The sequence below is a fragment of the Rhamphochromis longiceps genome, linkage group LG3, assembly GCF_057381845.1.
Source record: "Rhamphochromis longiceps isolate RC_006_pf linkage group LG3, R_longiceps_female_GT1.1, whole genome shotgun sequence".
In the NCBI taxonomy this organism is placed as follows: Eukaryota; Metazoa; Chordata; class Actinopteri; order Cichliformes; family Cichlidae; genus Rhamphochromis; species Rhamphochromis longiceps.
Window position 1 is genome coordinate 70,435,217 of NC_140559.1, and position 21,683 is coordinate 70,456,899.

The following is a 21,683-nucleotide window of genomic DNA, read 5'->3' on the forward strand; positions in this document are numbered from 1 at the left end:
TGCCAAACCCGCGGTGAAGCATTTCTATAACTCGTTGTAGTTTTATGAAAGGTAAAGGTAATCTGCCCTCTCCGTACAGCCTTGCAGGCGTGCTTGTGGGGATGGACCTCTCATTGCTATATCGTGTCCAGCTGTCAGCTCAAATCAAAGAGAATCGGTGCATATTGCTCTTGACTTTAGAATACTGCTATTCTTCCTGCCACAGTATATGCTGGTAGCTGCTCACACTGCCCCTGCAAATGTCAGAGCGCACTGGCTTTGTTCTTTCCTCACTCATCCACCCTCAGACATGGCATAAGTGCCACAAGGTTTTACTCTAGTGTGTGTTTCTGTCTTTCTCTTTATAGTTGTGATGACAAATGTACTCGGGAGGTACTAGACGGTCAGCTTCACTCTTTGTGTGTGTGTGTGTGTGTATGTCTTCTCTCTTGTCTACAGCCACCAGTTCCACAAAGCTTGAAGACCTGAGCTTTCTTGATGAACAGCGCAATACCCCCCTCCGGACATCCATTCGCCTACCCTGGCATAATACAGGAGGAAGGCCCCCTCAGGACGCTAAAGGTGACTGGGCTATTCATACTACTGCTGTAGGCACTCAGGGGAGATATTTGTAAAATAAACGTGTAAAATATCGCAGTACATAGGATAATGTTATGTGGTATGACTCTGAAAAACCCTGAAGTTAATAGGCAGCCAACGGTAGTTCTGAAGTTTCCAAAGTACCACGTCTGAGTGCAGAGCCAACAACAAAACTGTGCAAATACTTGAACACTGCAATGTAAACAATGCAGCACTTATGGGTATTAACATTATCCTCAAAAGCCTTTTTTTGGCTTTTAAATCATGCCTTTTTTCCCAGCTAACTTTTATCTTGGTTATGTGTTTTGAATCCTCTGAGAGATCCTGCAGATTAAATATTTCATGGGAACATGAATTACTGAATAAGTCATCACTGGATATATACTCAGACTATTTAGTCTTCCTTTTGAAAATGTCCTCTTTCATTTTCACTCAGTCTCAAACATGAAGCTGATACATAAGCATATGGTCAGTGGTTCTGAGCAGGTTTTTTCTACATGAATTCGTACATACGCAACAATCTTAAACAATTGGATTCTTTTCTATAAATTTTATGGGAGATTCAGTTCAACTCAATTCAGTATTATTTATGCAGCGCCAAATCACAACAACAGTCGCATCAAGGCACTTTATACTGTAAGGTAGACCCTACAATAACGCATACAGATGAAAACACAACAATCATATGACCCTCTATGAGCAAGCACTTTGGAAATAGTGGGAAGGAAAAACTCCCTTTTATCAGGAACAAACCTCTGGCAGAACCAGGCTCAGGGAGGGGCGGGGCCATCTGTAGCAACCGGTTGGAGAGAGAGAAGGAAGACAGGATAACATACATGCTGTTGAAGAGAGCCAGAGATTAATAACAAGTATGATTCAGTGCAGAGAGGTCTATTAACACATCTTGAGGGAGAAAGGTGACTGAAGAAGAAATATTCAATGCATCATGGGAATCCCCCAGCAGCCTACACCTATTGCAGCATACCTAAGGGAGGATTCAGGGTCAGCTGATCCAGCCCTATCTATATGATTTATGGTATTTGTTTTTCAGATTTGGGTGTGATGGCACCACCTTTACCTAAATTTTGCAACAGTAGGTCAACATTTCAGTGCAGTTCATTGCAGTTGTATTCATATATTGCAAAAATCCCAACATGTGCCATCTTAGGAAACTCAACCTAGTACGCTGAGGACCTTACAGTTCTGATTTGAGCAACATTTAGTGACTTCCTTTTTGACTGGGCGAACCCTCCGACAGAACTAGACTCGGGATGAGCAGCACTCGTTTGATTGCCATGAGAGGAGAGTGAAAAGAAAGGGGGAAAAAAAGATGAGAAGGAGAAAAGCTTCAACTGTGGGAGAGAGAATACACAAACTGACATGCATGAACAATGAAATGGAGAAGAGGTGAGGATGTCGGTGCACCATGTGAGGCCTCCTGAAAGCAAAGGCCTGTCGCAGCATAATAAGTAAGGGGTGATTCAGACGTTAGCTGAGCGAGCTTTAACTATAAATCTATGAAAGGTTTTGAGGCTAATCTTAAAATTAGAGATTGGGTTTGGCTCCCAACCCTAAACAGCCAGCTGGTTCCACAGGAGCGAAGCAGCTTTAGCCTCTGCTTGTCATTCCGGCTTAGGATACTGAAAAAGCAAGTCATGGTCATTAGGGGCTTTATATTCAAGAAGATGGATTTGAAATCTAAGGGGATCCAATAAAGAGAGGTTAATAAAAGATAACTCTTTTTCTAGTTCCTGTCGATACTCCTTTTGCTCAAGTTAGAGTTTTTCAAACACTGTACTTATTTTGCTGGTATAGTAGAAGGTGGTGATGATTTCAAGTGTCTCAGAACCAGCTCGTTCGCTTTTTGGTTTCATTGTAGGGCACTAGAAACATAAACAGACCTACACCTGCCAATATAAACACTCTCAACTGCCCCTCCAATTACAATAGGCTTTTGTGAACACAGGCAAACTCGCAAGGTGAAAACACTAGCAGCTAACAGCAGTGATAGTTGTAATGTTGAAAGGTGCATTAGCACTAAAGGTAGCAGTCATTTAGTGATGTTAGTTAACAAGTGTTATGAGATCTAATTAGTGCTGAAGTAGACCAGATAAGAGTCCTCTTTCAGGTCTTCACTCTGATTCCACTTAATTGAAAATGTATCCTCTACAGTGTTCAGGGTTTTTCATGTGTGTGGCTCCTTCTGGGAAGAAGAATGCGGGAGATGCTCAAAGCATGTTTGTAGGTTAACTGCAACGGAAAACGATTTATTACAGTAAAGTTTCCAGCATTTAAAAGAAGTAATCATTTGTTAACTTCCCGGAGACATGGGGAAAAAAAATAGAAGTAGTGTAAACAATTTTAATCTGTTGCATTTCTTTTCCCGTTTCCTTCAGCGCGTTTTGCTCCCTACAAACCCGTGGACATCATGCTCAAACCTTTGCTGTTCGAGGTTCCCAGCATCACCACAGATTCTGTGTTTGTGGGCCGAGATTGGCTCTTTCAGCATCTGGAAGATGTCCTGAAGGCCGGCGAGTCCACAGAGAACCACGGTGCTGTGGTGGTGGGCAGCGTGGGGTATGGGAAGACGGCCATCATCTCCCGACTTGTGGCGCTGAGCTGCCATGGAGGACGCATGCGTCAGATCGCCTCCAACAGTCCCAGCGCCTCCCCGAAAAGTAATTAGTTTTAGTATTTGCCTTTGGATGTGAGCACTACATTAACTGCTCGTGTTTAGCTAATGTTATTATAATTTCATTTCAACATTAGCTTGCAAAGTGTGGGAGGGAAGTAATTATATATTCGTTGGCAATATAAAATCAAGTTGACTAATATTACATTTACCTTACAAAAGAATGCCCTCACACACAACTAATGTTATTAATGCTAGCATATACATATATAGAGAGATGTTAGTTTATATTAATGTAATAACTTTATATATTGGTGACCATGTGCATGTCTTCCAGCTGGCCCAGGACAAAGCACAGAACTTCCTCTCAGCCAGCCTCCACAGCCCACTCCACCATCCAGTGCTGCCAACACACTGAGGACCAGCAGTTGCCCAGGAACTCCCGAGATGCAGCGGCACAGGGAGGAGGCTGTCAAACGCCTGGCTGCAAAGGTGCGCCTTTCAACATCTAAGAGAGCTCACAGTAACAAAGAAGCAGGAATCAAAGAAGCTGAAAAAAGATTGCACTAGTTATGGTGGTGTTTACTCAGGGAAAAAATGTTTGGTGTGTGCACTGGATCAAAAAAAGTAATTTTAACAATTTTCAACAGTGAGTAGATTATTTTTTGTTTTTGATGGATGGATTTGTTGTTTCTTCCTTTCTTTAAAAAAAAAAAAAAAAAAAAAAGGAAAAAGAAGGAAAATCGACCAAAAAGCATCTCAGGTTTTACCAAGTACTTCTACAACAGCTTCAGTCTGACTTCTGAAAACTCCTCTTTAATAGTGACCACAGATAATTGTGATATATTCTGTTGAATGATGCATAAAATTATACATAACAATAAGGGTAGGTTGCAGTTTACTAGTCAGTGATTAGAACCTCCTCAGGGAGCAACAACCCACAGCGAGCCCTGTCAGCCATGACCTGAGAGCACAGAATGTAAACACACACCAACGTCAAACAGAGCCAGCTTCATCAATATTAGACGTCATTTAGGAATTTACAAACATCAACACACGTTTCAAATAGCAACACCATTTATCTAGGCGGCTATCAGTTATACCGACATGTATGGCACTACTACTGCTTAATTACTGGTTGGTATCCGTTCCTGTGTCAACTTCAAATAGGTGCTTAAATATATTGTAAGGCCGCCTGTTCAAGTGTTGAACTGGGATGTTTGAACATGATAAGGATCCTCAAAATTCCATGAAGCGGAGCAACACTGACTACTGAGGACAGTGCTTACTTTTTTGACAGATGAATATTCCATCTGTTGATTTTTCTGGCGTTACAAGGATCGCAAAATAAAGTCTAAATACTGCCTCTCTGGGAAGTTTACGTGTCAGCGCTGTTGAGCAGAAGATTAAGTGTTTTCTTGTATAAGCTTGTCAACATTTTTCACAAGATATAAAGTACTGCACGGTAACAGCTTTACATGTGTTCTGTTACTCCCCCACACCGTCAGTAACATTGTTAACCACTTGTCTGTGACCGAACCCCCCCCCCCAAACATGCATACCAGACACTGAGCATATTTCTGCACATCTTTCTCTTTCAGACTTGTGAAGTGGACAGACAAGTCCTCGATGTTTCACTTTAAAATGTTCCTCTCTCGATGCACGCCGACTAAGCAGTGTGCGGTTTTTGCCTACGACTCTTTTATTTTAGTTTTGGAATTGTTCGCTCTGTTTCCACTGAAATTTCTCTGTCGATTTTTCACTCCCACATCTTTACTCGCACCACCTCTTCTTGTGTTGCTGAGGGTTCAGTCACATAGCAGGTGCACGTTCACTACATTTTGGAAATACTGCTTGCTAAAAGCACCATTTGATGACTTTGGCACTGCTATTGCCTTGTAGCAGGTCTAATAAAGATGATTGGGGGCCACCGGGATTCAGAGAAGATTTGTGATCCACTGTTGTAGTCAGTTGAGTTTGAATAGTGCTGTGATGGTAGGTTGTAAGGTAATTTAATAGGTGGCAGCTTTGTGAAGGACTTTCTCAGTGGATGTGACGTCTCCTACTGATTCTGCTGCGTTTAATGGTACTGATTACAACCTGTTGTCCTTCTAACACCTTTAGAATTTAATACTCTTATCCTGTCAGGGAGGCCTCCTAATTAGTGACCCTGTCAAAGGGGACAGTTCATGCACCAGACAGCTAGGGTAATGCAGTGAGCTTCATGTAAATGTCTGTGAAACTCAAGCAGTATCTCTTGAGCCAATTATGGTGAAAAGTGTTTCCAATAGGCGCCTTCACAGGGGCTCTGTTCCTGTGATGTGTGATGCAACGCTGAGCAGCTTCTGTCAGATTCTGCCAGTGCTTTTTTAGTCATTGATTTAAAAGTGGTCTCATAACAGGAGCACTGAGGCTACTACCCTTTCTGCTTTATTCTTATTATCGAGACGTGCCTTTAGGTAACATTTCTGAAAATGCATTTATTGTTTTGCCAGCAGATGAGCTACCGAGGTTTGACTGCAGAGCCTTGCATCATCGTGTGTCGAGATTCGTATTGCTCATTGATGAGGCGGTAGTCTGCGTGACTTGTATGCTAAATTAAATCATCACTGCAGTAGGGGGCTTATTAAGAGTTGTGTTCATGCACACAGCAGGTTACTTGACTTTGTACAATAATAGGCATTCAATATATCAGTTTCCCTCTTTGTTATGTCACATTTGTGATGAAGCTCAAAAAACGCGTGACGCAAAAATGACAGAAAGGAGTGTTCGGACTTCTCTCAGACGTTTGCTGCTTTTAGGCTAAAGCATAACATCAGAGAAAAATTCTGGTGGTCGTGATTTTTGACAGTTTCTGGAGAAGATGTGAATCAGTGGTTGTGTTATTGTTTCAGTTGGTCCATCTTCTGACTGGATGTCACATGTTTTCCTTACTAAAGATGGGTTATATACATCCAGGGAGTTCAGCTATAATTTTTAAAATCTTACCTCCCTCTTTTCTAATTTGCGCTAGCTTTAATTGTGCCTTTATTGGCATGTGAGTTATATGTTATTATTTGAAAAAGAAAGAACCATAAATATGCATTTAGATCTGTGCTGTGGGGAGAAGTTTGGGTCCAAAACATTTATTGATGCTAAATGTTAAAAAAAAAAGTCTCATATCTTGAGGCTTTAGTCATTTTTCTAGAAGCTGGTCATCGGTTTTCTGTGGAGAACTAAACAGCAACAGCTGAGGTTGAGCCATCAGAGGAACCGATCACCTGCTCCTCCTCCTGTGGGCCTGGAAGTGTGTCAGCTCCTCCAGGTTGGACTGTAATTAGTACAGTCATCTTCCTTCTTCTCCACCTCTGTCCCTACATTTTCCTTTTAAATCAGACCTCCTTTGAATGCTGCGGAAACCTGCTCAGGTACAGAAGATTCTACCTTTAGATATCCACCTGGGATCTACTCACTTCTTTTTATAGCTTTTCATCCGTTGCCCAATCTCTTCATCATCCCTTCTGTGTGAAATAATGAAAGGATAAAATCATGTCTTTGACATTGTAGAGATAATATGTAGTTTTATGGAGGCTTGTTGGTATCAAAAGCCTCACTTACTTACTTTGTCATGGTAGTTTTTCAGTCACCAGAGATGTTGGTGTTTGTAAACGCTTTAAAGTTATCAAATGTACCCATCAGTCAGTGAATCATATTTTTAATTCTTCCTGATTCTCAAAAAGCAATGGCTTCACTCGCGTTTGTTCTCGTTCCTTTTGTCTTCCAGGTGGTGGCTTATCATTATTGCCAGGCAGATAACACGTACACTTGCTTGGTCCCAGAATTTGTGCACAGCATCGCAGCCCTTCTGTGCAGAGCTCATCAACTGAGTGCGTACCGGGAGCTGTTGCTGAAAGAGCCCCACCTCCAGAGCATGCTCAGTCTGCGCTCCTGTGTCCAAGACCCCATGGCTGCTTTCCGGAGAGGAGTCCTGGAACCGTTGGCCAACCTTCGGAAAGGTAAAACACTGTAGTTGTATATTGCACTATTTCATTTTCATCGTGTATGAGACCACTAATCTCATTTCATAGTATTTTAATATTAATTTATTTGTAAATGTCTTTGCAGAGCGAAGGATTCCAGAGGAAGATTACATAATCTTAATAGACGGGCTGAATGAAGCGGAGTTCCACAAACCAGACTATGGAGACACCATTGCATCCTTCATCACAAAAATCATTGCCAAGTTCCCCTCCTGGCTAAAACTGGTTGTCACTGTTCGAATCAACTTGGTGGTAAGAAAGCTGTAAAAAAGTAATTATAAAAAAGCGTTTTTGTAGCTGAATGTTACTGGATAGCTGTTTCATCTGTAACACATCAAAATAACCTGCTAAGGTTTAATAGGCTATAAGGAACACACTCACTTCCTGAGCCCTGGGCAATAAGAGACGTTTTGTGTTTTATAATTTATTGATATGTTTGATCCTTTCTGACCTGCGTTAATGAAGCAGTCATTAGAGCACCATGTCCGCTAGAATAGTTCTGTAGTTTGATGCTTGAGTCGTTGCAGACTTGTTGAAACTCCCTCACCCGTCAAAGCAGCGTCTTTGTTATTCGAGTCCAGCAGATGGCAGTGTTTCACTGTCTGACGGCTGTCTGAAGCTTCAGCTGGATTATCCGTTTTCATGTTTGATTAGAGGTTTGTGTGTGTGTGTGTGTGTGTGTGTGGGGGTTTTTAGCCACGAGTTGTCCACGATAAAGCATATTGAATGGCCTGTCTAATATTGTTAGAATTCTCCTTTGGGTTAGTTTCATTACTCAATCGGGACATTTATTTGGAAAAAGAAAAAAAGAGGGAAAAAAAAGAAAAAAAAAGAAAAGAATTAAAAATAAATAAATCCTCATAGTTTACATTTACAAATATCAATACTGAATGTTACGTCCCTCTGCAGCTTCTAATCGTCTCAGTGTTTTCAGCTGGTGCTAATTGGCCACACCTAGTCAGGTGTGGATAAAAGCATACCTGAGGCAAGCTTCCTGGCAGTGCACTAGTCTTTGCCTTGGTGGCACCAGCCATTTTAGCCAACCTGGTTTTCCATTTTAGGATGAAACCTCTTCTCACCCACACTCTGCTATTCATCTCTGTTTTTATGTTGCGGCTTTTGAGCCGGGTCGTAACATGAGTATAATCACACTGGAAGTACCAGCATCAGGAATGTGGCTTCTTCTTTTTGGATCTATAATATTTAGTCTGGTTAGTTATTGTTACTGTAACCAGTGCAAAATCTGCTCTGATGACTCAACGTTAATGTTTGAGCCCCTGAGCGCTAAAAGAAGTGTTTTGTAAAGTATTAAAACTACCTTTAATGGAAGGAAAAACGGATCACTGCTTCCTATAAGAGTTGGTTTTCTGTGTGTGTGTAGCCACTCTGTGCCTGGTGGACTTGGCTGGCAGTGAGCGAATGGTGAAGAGCCAGTCTCAGGGTGACCGTTTCAAAGAGATGACCGCCATCAACAGCTCACTGTCCAACCTGGGCGTCGTTATCGCCGCTCTGGCCAAAAAGGTCTGCAGCTGCAGTTTCTGTAGTCTTAGATGTCACACCTGCTTTCTTTACATTTACAGTATTAATGATTTTTTTGGCCTTTGTGTTCCAGGAGACTTACGTAGCTTACAGGAACTCGAAGCTCACGTACCTCCTTCAGGGATGTTTGGGGGGGAAACGGCAAAACGTGAGTTTGTTGACATCACAAATCTTTATAATGACGACACATAAAACTGAAGGAATTTATCCCCAAAAAATATTTAACAGCGTTTGATCTCATCACTTCAGATTGTGACTGTTTATTCTTTGGCACTAATTTTGGATGTCTTTATTTGCAGCTTGATGTTTGTTAACATTGCTCCGGAGCCCGACAGCTTTGGGGAAACTCTGAACTCATTGAGGTTTGCCAGCAAGGTCAGTGCAGTCTTGTTTCCAGTGTTCATTGGACAGAGTACATTAATGATGTCCTTACATCAGCTGTTTATGGTAAACCAAAGCCATACTCCATATCCATTTTAATACCTTGGTGTGTAATTCATACTCACATTTTGTCTGAAGAGTAGGGATGTTCCTGGCGTCTTATTTACTAGTCGACTAATCGAGGGGGAAATAATTTGACTAACCAACTAATGTAAAACTAAGGAACATTCAGATATTGAGTTGATTTTCAGAACTGATTAATAGAAACTGTCAAACTAGACGCAGAGGTATCTTAAACCATTTATCACATTCTGTTAAATACAAATGAAAATGCGTTACTACAAAAGATGTTCTATTAAAATATGACAATCATTTGAGAATCTAAAAGTACGTCTAAGTGTGGCGAGAATGATTCAGGTAATACATTATACAGCCGTTTTCTAGTCAGGTTGTGGGGGCAGCAGGAAGGACTACTCCTGACCACAGCTGATAGATGTAAACTGGCTAGCATGACCAAGGATGCTGGGGCCTCCTACTGGTAGGACGTGCCCAGCTGGAACAGCCTCCTGGCCAAGGTGGCTGTCACCTTTTGATGTGAAGGAGTAGTGACTCTACTCTGAGCCCCTCCCCCATTGACTTAACTGCTCTCCTAAAGGAGAGGTTTTCCACCTCTCAGGAAATTAATTTCCTCTGCGTGTATCTGCGATCTCAGTGTTAACAAGAAGATCAGGGTAGATTAATAGATTTATGGCGTTTCTCAACAACAGTGCACCATCTGGTGGTAGATCGCTGCCTAACATTTAGAACACAATGTACCAGCATTGGGCATCAATTAAAATGTTAACAATTAGATTGAACGACTGGTAAGTCTGATACAGACTAGTGACAATTAGTCGACTAGTCACATAAATCCCTGATAGAGCCCACAGAAGTGGCCTGCACCATGTGTGTGGCTTGCTTTGCAGTTTAACCACCAAAACACTCGTCTGCAGTGGAATTTCTTTGAGCTAATCGATTCATTTCATCTTCTAATTAATGTGGAAAATGGTGGCAAAGGTGGATGAAATGAGTGATTCCTAGAGTTACATTTTATTGCCTTTTTTCTTTCCTTTTCTTAAAGTTATGAAGGCATCTTGGATGCCATTTCAGTGAGTGGGGGTTAATGCCCCACACTCTTTTCTGTCACTGCTTTGAATGCACAGACTGGTCTTAATGTTGATCTTTGTAATCTTCAGTGTTACGACCCGGCTCAAAAGCCGCAACATAAAAACAGAGATGAATAGCAGAGTGTGGGTGAGAAGAGGTTTCATCCTAAAATGGAAAACCAGGTCGGCTCAAATGTTCTGTGAGTCATAGGAGTCTACTAACATTTCCATGATAGAACAAGGCTGCAACCTTTGTACACTATATAAGGCAAAGAACTAATTAGCCTCATTTTGTTTTCATTCTGAGGCTTGTTTTTTTAGCACATACAAACAACTCTTCCTATGAGAATATTAGGACGCGTCTTGTATATATGATCGGCTCGCACATGGCCCGAAGATTGGTTTACCTTCTGCCATGTTGAGGCCAAAAACCCTGAGGACAGAAAAAAACAAAAAAAAACCAAATGGTAGGTTGTCTCTGTGTGAGAGACGTTGGCATTATACCCGATATTTTTTTAAAAATGCAATGTGTGGATTTCTTTTACAGACAACATCTGCCATGTTGTGGACCGCTCAGAGTCTCCCCCTCCAGCACTGCTAATCCAGATGTTGGATCTGTGTTTCCACAAGCCCCGCGAATTCTAGAGACTTATTCATCATGAAGAAAACAAGACAGTCGATCGATCGATTATTTGCGCAAGGGAGGCCACCATGAAAATGACCTCTAGATCCTCCTCCTCCTGCTGCCTTTATTGAGAGACCGGTCACACAAAACACGTCAGAACAAAGCCACGCCCAGACAAGGCAGTGTGTGTGTGTGTGTGTGTGTGTGTGTGTGTGTGTGTGTGTGTGTGTGTGTGTGTGTGTGTGTGTGTGTGTGTGTGTGTGTGTGTGTGTGTGTGTGTGTGTGTGTCAGTCAGACCTCCTGCTGACCAAAGGGTCATAAACGCAGGAAGGTTACATCAAAAGAAGCACAAGGATGTGTCTGTGATAAAAGACTACAGCCCCCCACCTTGATCCTCGAGAATCTGGGGGGAAGGACAGTGGAATTTCTTTCATCAGAGTTAAAACAATGTACAAATGGTAAACATAAAAATGACAAACATTTAACAATTCACTCTAACACCAGACCCCACCGACTCCGCCCCCCTCTCCAGGATGCTCACAGGACTCTGCAGGATCACACCCGTCTGAGGAAACGGAACTCAACATTAAACTCGCAACCTTCCACCTGCTGTCGACGGCACTGAATGAGTATGTGCAGGAGATATGTTATGGATGCCAATCCGGTCACCCCAGCCAGTTACACCACAGTTGCCTGTTTGAGCTGCCTGTGTTTTTCTTCGAGATCTGCTATGATGAGGTGATGGAAAAGCTCCGGACGCCCCGATTCATCCCGGCCATCCGTCTGTTTGTTTGCTCATACAGTGTCAGTGAGGCTGAAGCACAAATCATCAGCACTGCAGAGCGTCTTCTGTGTGAACTGAGATCAGTGCCGCACATTGTTTGCACCACTGATGAGAATGTCGGATACCTGCTAAATACCAATCATCACACCCGCGGAGTTAAATCAGCGCTGCTCCACATGATTGGAAACTACTGGTCTGGGAGACACAAGATTTAATGTACATCTGTTATAAAAACCTTACTGTGCACTACACAGAAAATGAAATAAAAACGTATGCTAACACTTTTTTCTGGTCATTTGTATTTGTGTTTGGTCAGAGTGATTATGGAAAACACGCTGAGAAAAATATATCACAACCCTGCACACCCAGGGGGTTTAGGAAGTGTAAAGAAGCTCCGTATCGCTGTCAGTGAGGCAACAGGCTTAAAGCCGTCATTACCTGACGTGGAGCGTTTTTAAAAGGAGATGACACATATACTCTTCATAAACCTGCAAGGATAGAGGACACAGAAATGCAAGGATACAGAAATGCAAGGATACAGAAATAGAGTTTTGGTTAACGGGACTGACAAACAGTTTCAAGCTGATTTGGTTGACATGCGTGAATATTCTGCGGATGATGATAATGTTAGGTACTTATTGACATGCATAGATGTGTTTTCTAAGTATGCATGGGTTAGGTGCCTTGAAACCAAGACAGGACAGGCTGTTGCTGAGGCTTTTGGTGATATTCTGAGAGAGGGCCGTGTGCCTGAAAAACTCCAAACAGATTTAGGGAAGGAATTTTATAATAAACATTTAAAAAACTAATGGAGCAGCATAACATCACACATTTTTCAACCTTTAGTGAAATGAAATCATGTGTGGTAGAGCGTTTTAACCGCACCTTAAAGGGGAAAATGTGGAAATACTTAACATCAGTTAACTCGCCAAGATATGTTAATGTGATCCAAGATCTTGTACAGTCCTATAACCTGTCTTATCACAGCTCTATCAAAATGACCCCACCGAGGTGTGCAAAGATAATGAGAAAGCAGTCTTTAACACCCTGTACAAAATGAAACCCCAAAAACCGGTGACTTTTAAATTTAATGTGGGCGATACAGAGAGAATATCTAAACTACGAGGCATATTCTGAAAGGGTTACCATCAGACCTACACAGACGAGTACTTTACCATAAAGGAGCGTTTAGGAAGAGACCCTCCCGTATACAAACTGGAGGATCTCACAGGAGCTGCAGTGAAAGGTGTAATTTACGAACCTGAGATACAGCAGGTGACTATTGACAAAAACAAAAGGTTTCAAATAGAGAAAATACTTGGCAGAAAAAAGAGGACCGAAAAAAGTTAGCGCTGGTCAAATGGCTCGGTTGGCCTTCTCATTTGAAAATCATGGATCCCTGAAAAAGACATCGTTGAAGTGTGATTAACAGAGACGCCGCAGCTCTGCATACTTTCATTCTGCACTAGACAAAGACTGATAAAGGAAGGAAGGAATGGATAAAACGAACAACAACAACGCAGGCTTTTATGTGAGCCTCTTCTCGAATGCTTCAGCACATGTTTATCCAGGCAATAAGAAATCTAATTTTAGAGCAAAGCTAGCAAAACCTGTTGTTTTAAATGAACCGTATGAGGTCGGTGTTATAGAATTTCAATACCCAAGACTATGCTTGTCTTTTCCACAATCAGATTCGCGAGTGGAAATTTATAATCCAGTCAAAGATGGAGCATTGTCCATAACCGTGATTGAGCTGTCTGTGGGGCATTATGCATCTGTGGCGCAGATAATAAAACATTAAAACATAACACCGACATTAAAACACAATACAGTGAAGTTAGTAACTATGTTAGTGTTATGGGCCCTATAGGGGCACAGTTCTCACATTTAGAGGGAGACTGGCAGGAATCTTAGGATTCAAATCAGAAGACCCGTTTGTACTTCATTATAAAAACACATACGCACCACATCCTGCAGACGTATACGGCGGAAAATAGAACATTTTTATTTATGCAGATATCGTTGATTACCAGCTTGTGGGTGACGCCCATGCGCAGCTATTAAGAGCAATAAATATAACAGACGATGACCGTCGGGGAGCCATTCTTCAGTTTGACAGCCCACACTACACACCAGTCTCGAAATCCTTAATCGATGACATAGAAATTGATTTGAAAGACGACCAAAATCAACACATACCCTTTTTATATGGGAAGGTGTTTGTCAAGCTCCACCTCCGACCCATAAGACACCATTTTTAAAATATAATGATGTCTGTCTACAACACAGATGAAGCAAAATATGTAAGATATTATTTAAATCAGGCTGGTGGAGAATTGAATGGTTATATTGGGACCAGCACGCAATGTGGCGCAGGTCTGGGAGGTTTGTTCAGCAGCCTGTTTAGAATTGCTGTACCGTTGTTTAAAAAAGGAGTCAGCATAGTCAAACCCCACCTAAAAACAGCAGCATCAGGCATAGTGTCGGATGTGATATCCAACATAACCAAGCCAACATCTACTGAGCAGGATGGCAACAGCTTGTATGTGTATACACCCAAACCTTCTAAGACCCCTCCCACTGCACGCATGCGTGATACGCCGCCGCCTAAAAAGCGTAAAACGACAAAACCTGCCAGGAAAGCCACCAAACGGAGACAACCACGCGGAGTGAAAAGACCCAGAACCAGTCGTTCAAAAACTACAGCATGTGACATCTTCTAAATGGCTCTGTTACACAACCAATCAGAGAATGTCTAAAAACAGAGCTCGATCTTTTTACTGTCCCATACACACAAACGTCCATAGAGAAAACGACCTTTATTGAAATTCCACCAGTTTCTGCAATCACAGATGGAGGTCCAATCGAGTTTAAATCTCATCGTCCGGAGAGGATTACCTGGATCTAAACGATTCCTATATCTACACACGAGTAAGAATCACAGATGCTGACGGCACAAACTTAGGCAGGGATGATTATGTAACGGAGCGGAAAGGCTGATTTTATTTCCACAGTGTTTTGTGTTTTTTTTTTTTTTTAAAGGAAGGAAACCTTCCTCAAAACGGGCAGAGCAGTGGAGCCGCCAAGGGAAAGCACACAATTTAAACTGTAAGATTAAAAATATAATTTATTATATTTAAATAGTTAAAAATGTAAAATGAATTAAAACAACCTTGGCCAAGGGGTAACACAGTAAAAATCAATAAAGCATAACATTAAAAGTCCTGTGGCCTGCGCCACGACCTAAAAGTCCCAGGGAGCTAAGAAATCCAGCAGGTGGTATAACCAAAGGAACCAGCGGAGTCCTCGCCTCCCTCTCGCACTCACGCCCCGATATGCCCGGGTGGGCAGAGCTCTCAACTCCGCCCGCCGCTTCTTTAAAACTGGAAATCGGCACAGCCGTCTCGTGGCTTCCGCTGGTGCTCTCTGCGCTGGTACTGTTGCTCTCTGCGCGCTGGTGCCTCTGCGCGCTGGTGCCTCTGCGCGCTGGTGCCTGCATTAGCCAACTCTAGCCGCCTTAGAAGAAGGGAAAACCCGGCGGCGTCTCGCCGCCCTATCGATGTTTCTGTTCCGGTTGCCACCGCTTTCCTGTGGCACACCAACCGGCACCAGCCCGTCTGGGCTTGTGGCACCGCCACCGCCTGATACCGTTCACTCTCTCAGTCCTCACTCCACCATCAATCTCCTCTCTCTCGTCTCCCATCACTCTTATTGGCCTCCGGGACCTCACAGGTGTGTCGGGTTCATAATCAAGGAGGGGCGGAGACTTTCCAGGACAAGTCACCGATGAATACCATAAAACATGCAATAAAACCAAGAATAGAACACTATACAATATTAAAATATTAAAGAAAGTAAAAACAAAACCAAACATGCACAATAAAAATATCTTAGGTAACTTGTCCCTCTCCACCCCGTGACACAAACGTGGGACTTGTTAATTATCCAGGTTGCACCTTATTTAGTCAGGTAGATGTAAATTTGGGGGATCGCTTGATTAGCCAATCATCCAACACGTATCCATACAGAGGCATAATAGAATGTCTTATCAATTATAATAAGCAGACTTTAGACACACAGTTCAGCAGCGCTTTATTCTGTACAGACACAGCCTCGCACATGAATGATACATGTATAGAAGGGGAGAGCCAGGGTCTGGTGACCAGAGGTACTTATACAGCGAATAGCAGTATTGTTGAATTGATTGCTTCAGTACACGCAGACCTGTTTTTTCAAGAAAAATTATTACTTAATGGAATCGATCTGTCGCTGAAATTTGTGCGCTCTAAAGACGAATTTGCTCTCGTGACTGGAGCTAACACCGCGTATAAAGTTAAAATCGTCTCTGCCAGCTTATTTGTGAAAAGAATCAGTGTCTCACCAAGTGTCAGGCTGGCACACGGCAAGGCGCTGCATCATGCAAATGCAAAATATGCTGTAGACAGAGTTTCTTTAAAGACCTTCTCCACACCTGCTGGGGCAAGAATATCAACTAATTTATTTATGGGCAGGTTGCCTAAATTTGTCATCATCGCCTTCGTGGATAACGAAGCTTATCCTGGTTCTTTTACACGTAATCCATTTAATTTTAAAACTGATGAAGGACATTCAGGGAACGTATCATTAGTTCAAACAGGGAACGTGAGGCTGGAAACCCGTTTCAGAAATCCGCTACCCCGAACAATGAACCTGGTGTGTTACTCTGTATTTGATTCAGTCATCCAAATATCTAATATGAGACAAGTGCTGCTGGACGACTACTAAACATTCAAAATGAATACAATAGAACTAACCAGCATTGTTAAAAGGATTAGTAACAGGGCTCATCTTCTAGGCGTCTTAGCATGTGACCAGCTGCCAACAAAGCCCATCAGATATCCATGCATGGGCATTGTGAATACAGATCCATCAGACTTACCTGGGAAGCACTGGTTGGCGTTCAATATCACAAAAGACAAGCAAGGGCACTTTTTTGACAGCTTCGGTAACTCACCTGATAAGTTTTCACCCGAGATAAAAGTTTTTCTTTTAAAAACACCGCTCGGATATTGTATTCTGGGAGACAGGTTCAGAAGGACTTTTCGGTAACCTGCGGACAACACTGTGTGCTTTTTCTATATCATGTCCAAAAAGGAGCGTCTTATTCAAGACTAATTAATATGTACAGTGATAACCTTGTTTGTAACGATGCAATGGTTTGTCATTTTGTTAACAAAATAAGACCTGTTTCTGCATGTTTTGAAAATAACTTTGATTGTGTGCAGCGCGGATACTGATTCAAGTCACAAATAATAAAAGATAACAGAAGAGAATATCGTTTCATCTGGTATTTATTTTCACCTAATTGTTAAAAACATTATTTAGTAATAATAAAATCTTTAAACATCAGCATAGAGTTCAAAAAGTAGTAAAAAGGGGAAAACTGTCATCTGTTTAACTAAACAATATAGACATAAATAAGAAAAAAACACATAAGTAGTAGTGTATAAAAAGGGAAACAAATGCGAGGTTAAATGATCTTTTTTTCAAGAATAAGAAAAACAAACATAATTTTAAAATTCATTAAAAATCGATCCACCCGCTTCTACTCTGCCTTGATTTTTTATGTGTGGTAAATAAGCTTTGATCGCTCAGTGACCGCTTCTTGTGCAAACCATTTGTTTCCACACTCGGGTCGCCAGTGTCGCCTTTATATTGGCTAATAGTCCTCCTCACCTCAGCATTAGGAAAAGCAGACAGAGACTTTCTCCCTCACTATGTGTTAATAGACCTCTCTGCATTGAATCACACTTGTTATTAATCTCTGTCTCTCTTCCACAGCATGCCTCTTGTCCCATCTTCGTTCTCTCACCCCAACCACTCCTGGCAGATGGCCGCCCCTCACTGAGCCTGTTACTGCCGGCGCTTCCTCCCTGTTAAAAGGGAGTTTTTTTCCACTGTCGCCAATGTGCTTGCTCATAGGGGGTCATATGATTGTTGGGTTTTTCTCCTTGTGTATATTATTTTAGAGTCTACCTTACAAAGTAAAGCACCTTGAGCCGACTGTTGTTGTGATTTGGTGCTGTATCAATAAAACTGAAGTGAATTGAAATAACATAAAAGGACATAATGCTGCAGGTTGGCTTTCTTTCTTTTCTGATTCACCAGTTTGTATGCATCTTTTCACAGGAGTGACCTAAGGACGGCTGTAGCCTACCCTTATTTACTTATATAATGAACAACATATAGTGTAATGTGGTGTAAAATAGAGTGTTTTCTTTTAATTTAATGACATAAAGCAGGGATCAAATGTTTCCATGGTGACTGTTTTAGAATTGTGTATTTTTAAATCTGCATCAGACTTGAAAAAGAGCTCATCTGTGCAAGAAAACCATCAAGTCAGGAGTATTTTCATATCTACATTTGATCTTACACAAGTTTTGAAGAGTTTTGGAAAGTTTCTCTTCCCCAACTGTGATAGAACAGCAGCGTTTTAATGGAAGCCAGTAAAGGGATCTACAAACCCATCAGGGTATGTGACACTTTTTGTTTTTACTGCATTTTTGAAGAATTTGATGTAGTTTTAAAAAGCTGACAAACTGAGAATCAATTTAAGTTACAATGAGTAATTTCTTATTTCTTTGACAGGTGCTGTTCAACACACCCATATATAACACAGCTGTGGAGATCTGCTGGTATCTACCAGGTTACAGGGCTCAGGTAAGACCCAGATCCATCCAAAACAAAACTGAGATAAAATGTCAGGTGATTTCTGAAGACCTGGGACTGATGCTGATTAAATGTCTCCTTTTATTTTTAGATTGCAATGATGATGGAATTCCTCAGACTTCAGAAGGAAAACCAAATACCATCAAGCCTCACTGCAGAAGATATGGGAGATCTTTTGGTGGAGAGGAGCAAAGAGACAGTCAGAGAGCAGTGAGTTACTGTGACACCTACAGACCATCCACCTCACACCTGAAACTGTTTGTGCTGAAGTGTAAATGCTGAGAGAAAACCTCTCTTTTGTTTTCTTTTGAAGACTTTGGGAGTTTGAATTGGAGGGTTTGGAAGAAACAGAAGCCAAACCTCTTCTGAAACTGGTAAGACTAGAAAACTCACAAGAGTTTTAGTCATTTGGAGATGTTTTTTTGTTTTTTTTACTACAATCACATAACCTCTCAACAAAACTGCAATGTAAACATGCTTTCTGTTTCAGGTGTGGGCAGTGAACACAATAAATAAAATGAGGGACATCGAGTTTCAAGCCCGGATGCTGCTGGAATTTCCAGAGGCCATACCTCCTAAATTTCAGTGAGTCACCTCTGACATAAAATCATTAACAGTCCAGCTACAGTATTTCAAAATTTCTGTTATTTTTTTAAATAGGTGTAAAAGATCATTCTTATAACTTTATTCTGCAGAACACCTAAGCTCCTCAGCAATGTCAGGAAGTACATTGACCTCCTTAAAGAGAGGCAGCAGGACGCACAAACCTCCAAACTGTTCACTGCAACAGACGTGGTGATAGAGGTGGTTCCCCGTGTCCTGCATGGCTTCTGGAAGCTTCCTTCTTACCCCCTACTGAACATGTCCTCCCAAAAATTGAGCATCCTCTCCACCAGTGTGACAAAGGCCACTTTGGATCGAGTGTCCAAATCTCTCCTAACAACGGAAAACCAGGCCATCTTCTCAAGGTCCATCAGAGATGACATGGTGCAAAGTATCCTGTCTGAAGTCAGAGAGAAATATTCAGAAAAGATTCTGCTGAGCCACATTGCAAACTTTGCACCAGGACTACTCAGGGCAATTTCTGATGTAGCAAAGACGAGCATATGCCAGATCTTCCAGCCCCCTTGTGAAAGTCCAGTAGTGTCTGATGTTCTTCCAACTAAAGAACCTCATCCTGAAGGTCTGCTGAAGTCAGATGTTCTTCCCACTTCCCAACCTCCAGTTGAAAGTTCACGAATTGCTGATATTTTTTCCACTCACGAACCTCCTTCCAAAAGTTCAACAAAGGCTGATGTTCTTCCAGCTAAAGAATCTGCTCATGAAAATCTGCTGAAGTCAGATGTTGTTCCTACTAAAGAACCAAAAGGACCTGATCGTGAACGTGTTCTGAAGTCAGATATTCTCCCTACTAAAGAACCACAAGAACCTGCTTGTGAAAGTGTTCTGAAGTCAGGTGTTCTTCCTACTTCCGAACCTCTTTTTGAAAGTTCAACAAAGGCTGATGTTCTTCCAGCTAAAGAACCTGCTCATGAAAATCTGCTGAAGTCAGATGTTGTTCCTACTAAAGAACCAAAAGGATCTGATCGTGAACGTGTTCTGAAGTCAGATATTCTCCCTACTAAAGAACCACAAGAACCTGCTTGTGAAAGTGTTCTGAAGTCAGGTGTTCTTCCTACTAAAGAACCACACGAACCTGCTCCTGAACGTGTTCTAAAGTCAGATGTTCTTCTTACTTCCGAACCTCCTTTTGAAAGTTCAACAAAGGCTGATGTTCTTCCGACTAAAGAGCCTGCTTGTAAAAATCTGCTGAAGCCAGATGTTGTTCCTCCTAAAGAACCTCAAGAACCTGCTTGGGAAAGTGTTCTGAAGTCAGATGTTCTTCCTACTTCCGAACCTCTTTTTGAAAGTTCAACAATGGCTGATATTCTTCCCACTGGAGAACCCGCTCGTGGAAGTCTGCCAAAGTCAGATGTTCCAGATGTTCATCCTACTAAAGAACCTCTCATTGAAAGTTCATCAAAGGCTGATGTTCTTCCTACTAAAGAGCCTGCTTCTGAAAGTCTGGCAACGTCTGATGATCTTCCTAGTGAGGAACTCCCTTCTGTATGTCTATCCATGTCTGAGCCAGTTGTCTCTTTTACTAATAATTCAGAGAAGTCTGACAACATTAAAATCAAGGAGAAAAAGGAGAAAAAGAAGAAAAAAAAGGGCTTCTGCCAAAAATTCAGAGCCCTGTTCTGTTGTTGCTTCAGACCCCAAGAAACTGACTGATTTTGAGAATCCAATCTGTTTGTTCTAACTCTACAAAATCAAATAAAATGATTAATCAATATTTTTTCCATGAGTCTGCATCTATGATTAAAGAATATTTTTCCTTCAGATGTTTATAAGGGTTCTCAAAATACCTCCACAAGTCCAACAATTGTTAACATATTAGTGTTGTTATCTTTAAGAGAATCTGAACTTATTCTTACTCTTAACATATCAACAGCAGTAACTGAAACCTGGAAATGAAAAAAAAGTTACCAACAATTATTAACATTGCTTCACATCTTTGTTTAGTAATGGCCCAGATACACATTGGCACATAGCAGGACCTCAGTGTTTATGAGTATTCTTCCGGACTTAGGAATATTAATAAAAGGAGCATCTACATGCCACAAAGCTGATGAGAACCACACATGTCTTCCAACATCCTCAGATTTGTGTTTTACAATTAAGAGGAACTTTGCATAAGGTTTGCCATATGCTCAAATCCTCAAAGGTCTATTATTTTCCATAGTTTGTCCTTTCAACCAAAGTTAAAAACTTCTGCGGACATCAGCAGTTTATTCTTTTGCAATCAAACTCTTAAAATTAGAACATTTCCACCAAACCTGGGTGGGTGCTGGAGCTCCAGGAAGGAAAACTCAGAAGAGGAGGAAAAACAGTCCAAAGAAACAGTTCAGGAGGCCAACCGCATGGCCATCAACTGAGACAATTCAGTTCAGGAGGCGTTTCTCCCATTGAAAATGCTACGTCCAGGTGAACAGAATCACCCTTTTGGGATTTCTACCACGTATTTATCACTAGATTTACTAAACCTGCACAAATTTGCGTAACTTCCCTAAACCCAACACCCCCTAGAATTACTGGCTTTTTTATTTTCTGGTGCAAGTCCCGAGGTGTTAATCACCCCTGCTGAGATTTCCACAGGTCGTCAGCTCATTTCTCCTCCAGCTTTTGTTGTGCAAACCACCCATTATCCTTGAGGCCTGGCACATTTGCA

At 41.6% G+C, this 21,683-nt stretch overlaps 2 protein-coding genes across 2 annotated transcripts; both read left to right on the plus strand.

Annotated features, from left to right (window-relative positions):
- Positions 1–441: 441 nt before the first annotated feature.
- Positions 442–7,497, plus strand: LOC146676612 (protein TANC1-like). The gene is made up of 5 exons (XM_085401223.1): positions 442–561; positions 2,976–3,257; positions 3,549–3,703; positions 6,975–7,206; positions 7,316–7,497. Exons 2-5 carry the CDS (start codon positions 3,008–3,010, stop codon positions 7,495–7,497), a joined length of 819 nt encoding a protein of 272 aa, XP_085257349.1. The 5' UTR covers positions 442–561; positions 2,976–3,007.
- A 10,682-nt stretch (positions 7,498–18,179) lies between these two features.
- On the plus strand, positions 18,180–20,686 carry LOC146676613 (uncharacterized). Its single transcript, XM_085402139.1, has 6 exons — positions 18,180–18,215; positions 18,332–18,403; positions 18,504–18,622; positions 18,726–18,786; positions 18,903–18,997; positions 19,108–20,686. The coding sequence occupies exons 1-6, from the start codon at positions 18,180–18,182 to the stop codon at positions 20,684–20,686; spliced, it is 1,962 nt and encodes a 653-aa protein (XP_085258265.1).
- The last annotated feature ends 997 nt before the right edge of the window (positions 20,687–21,683 follow it).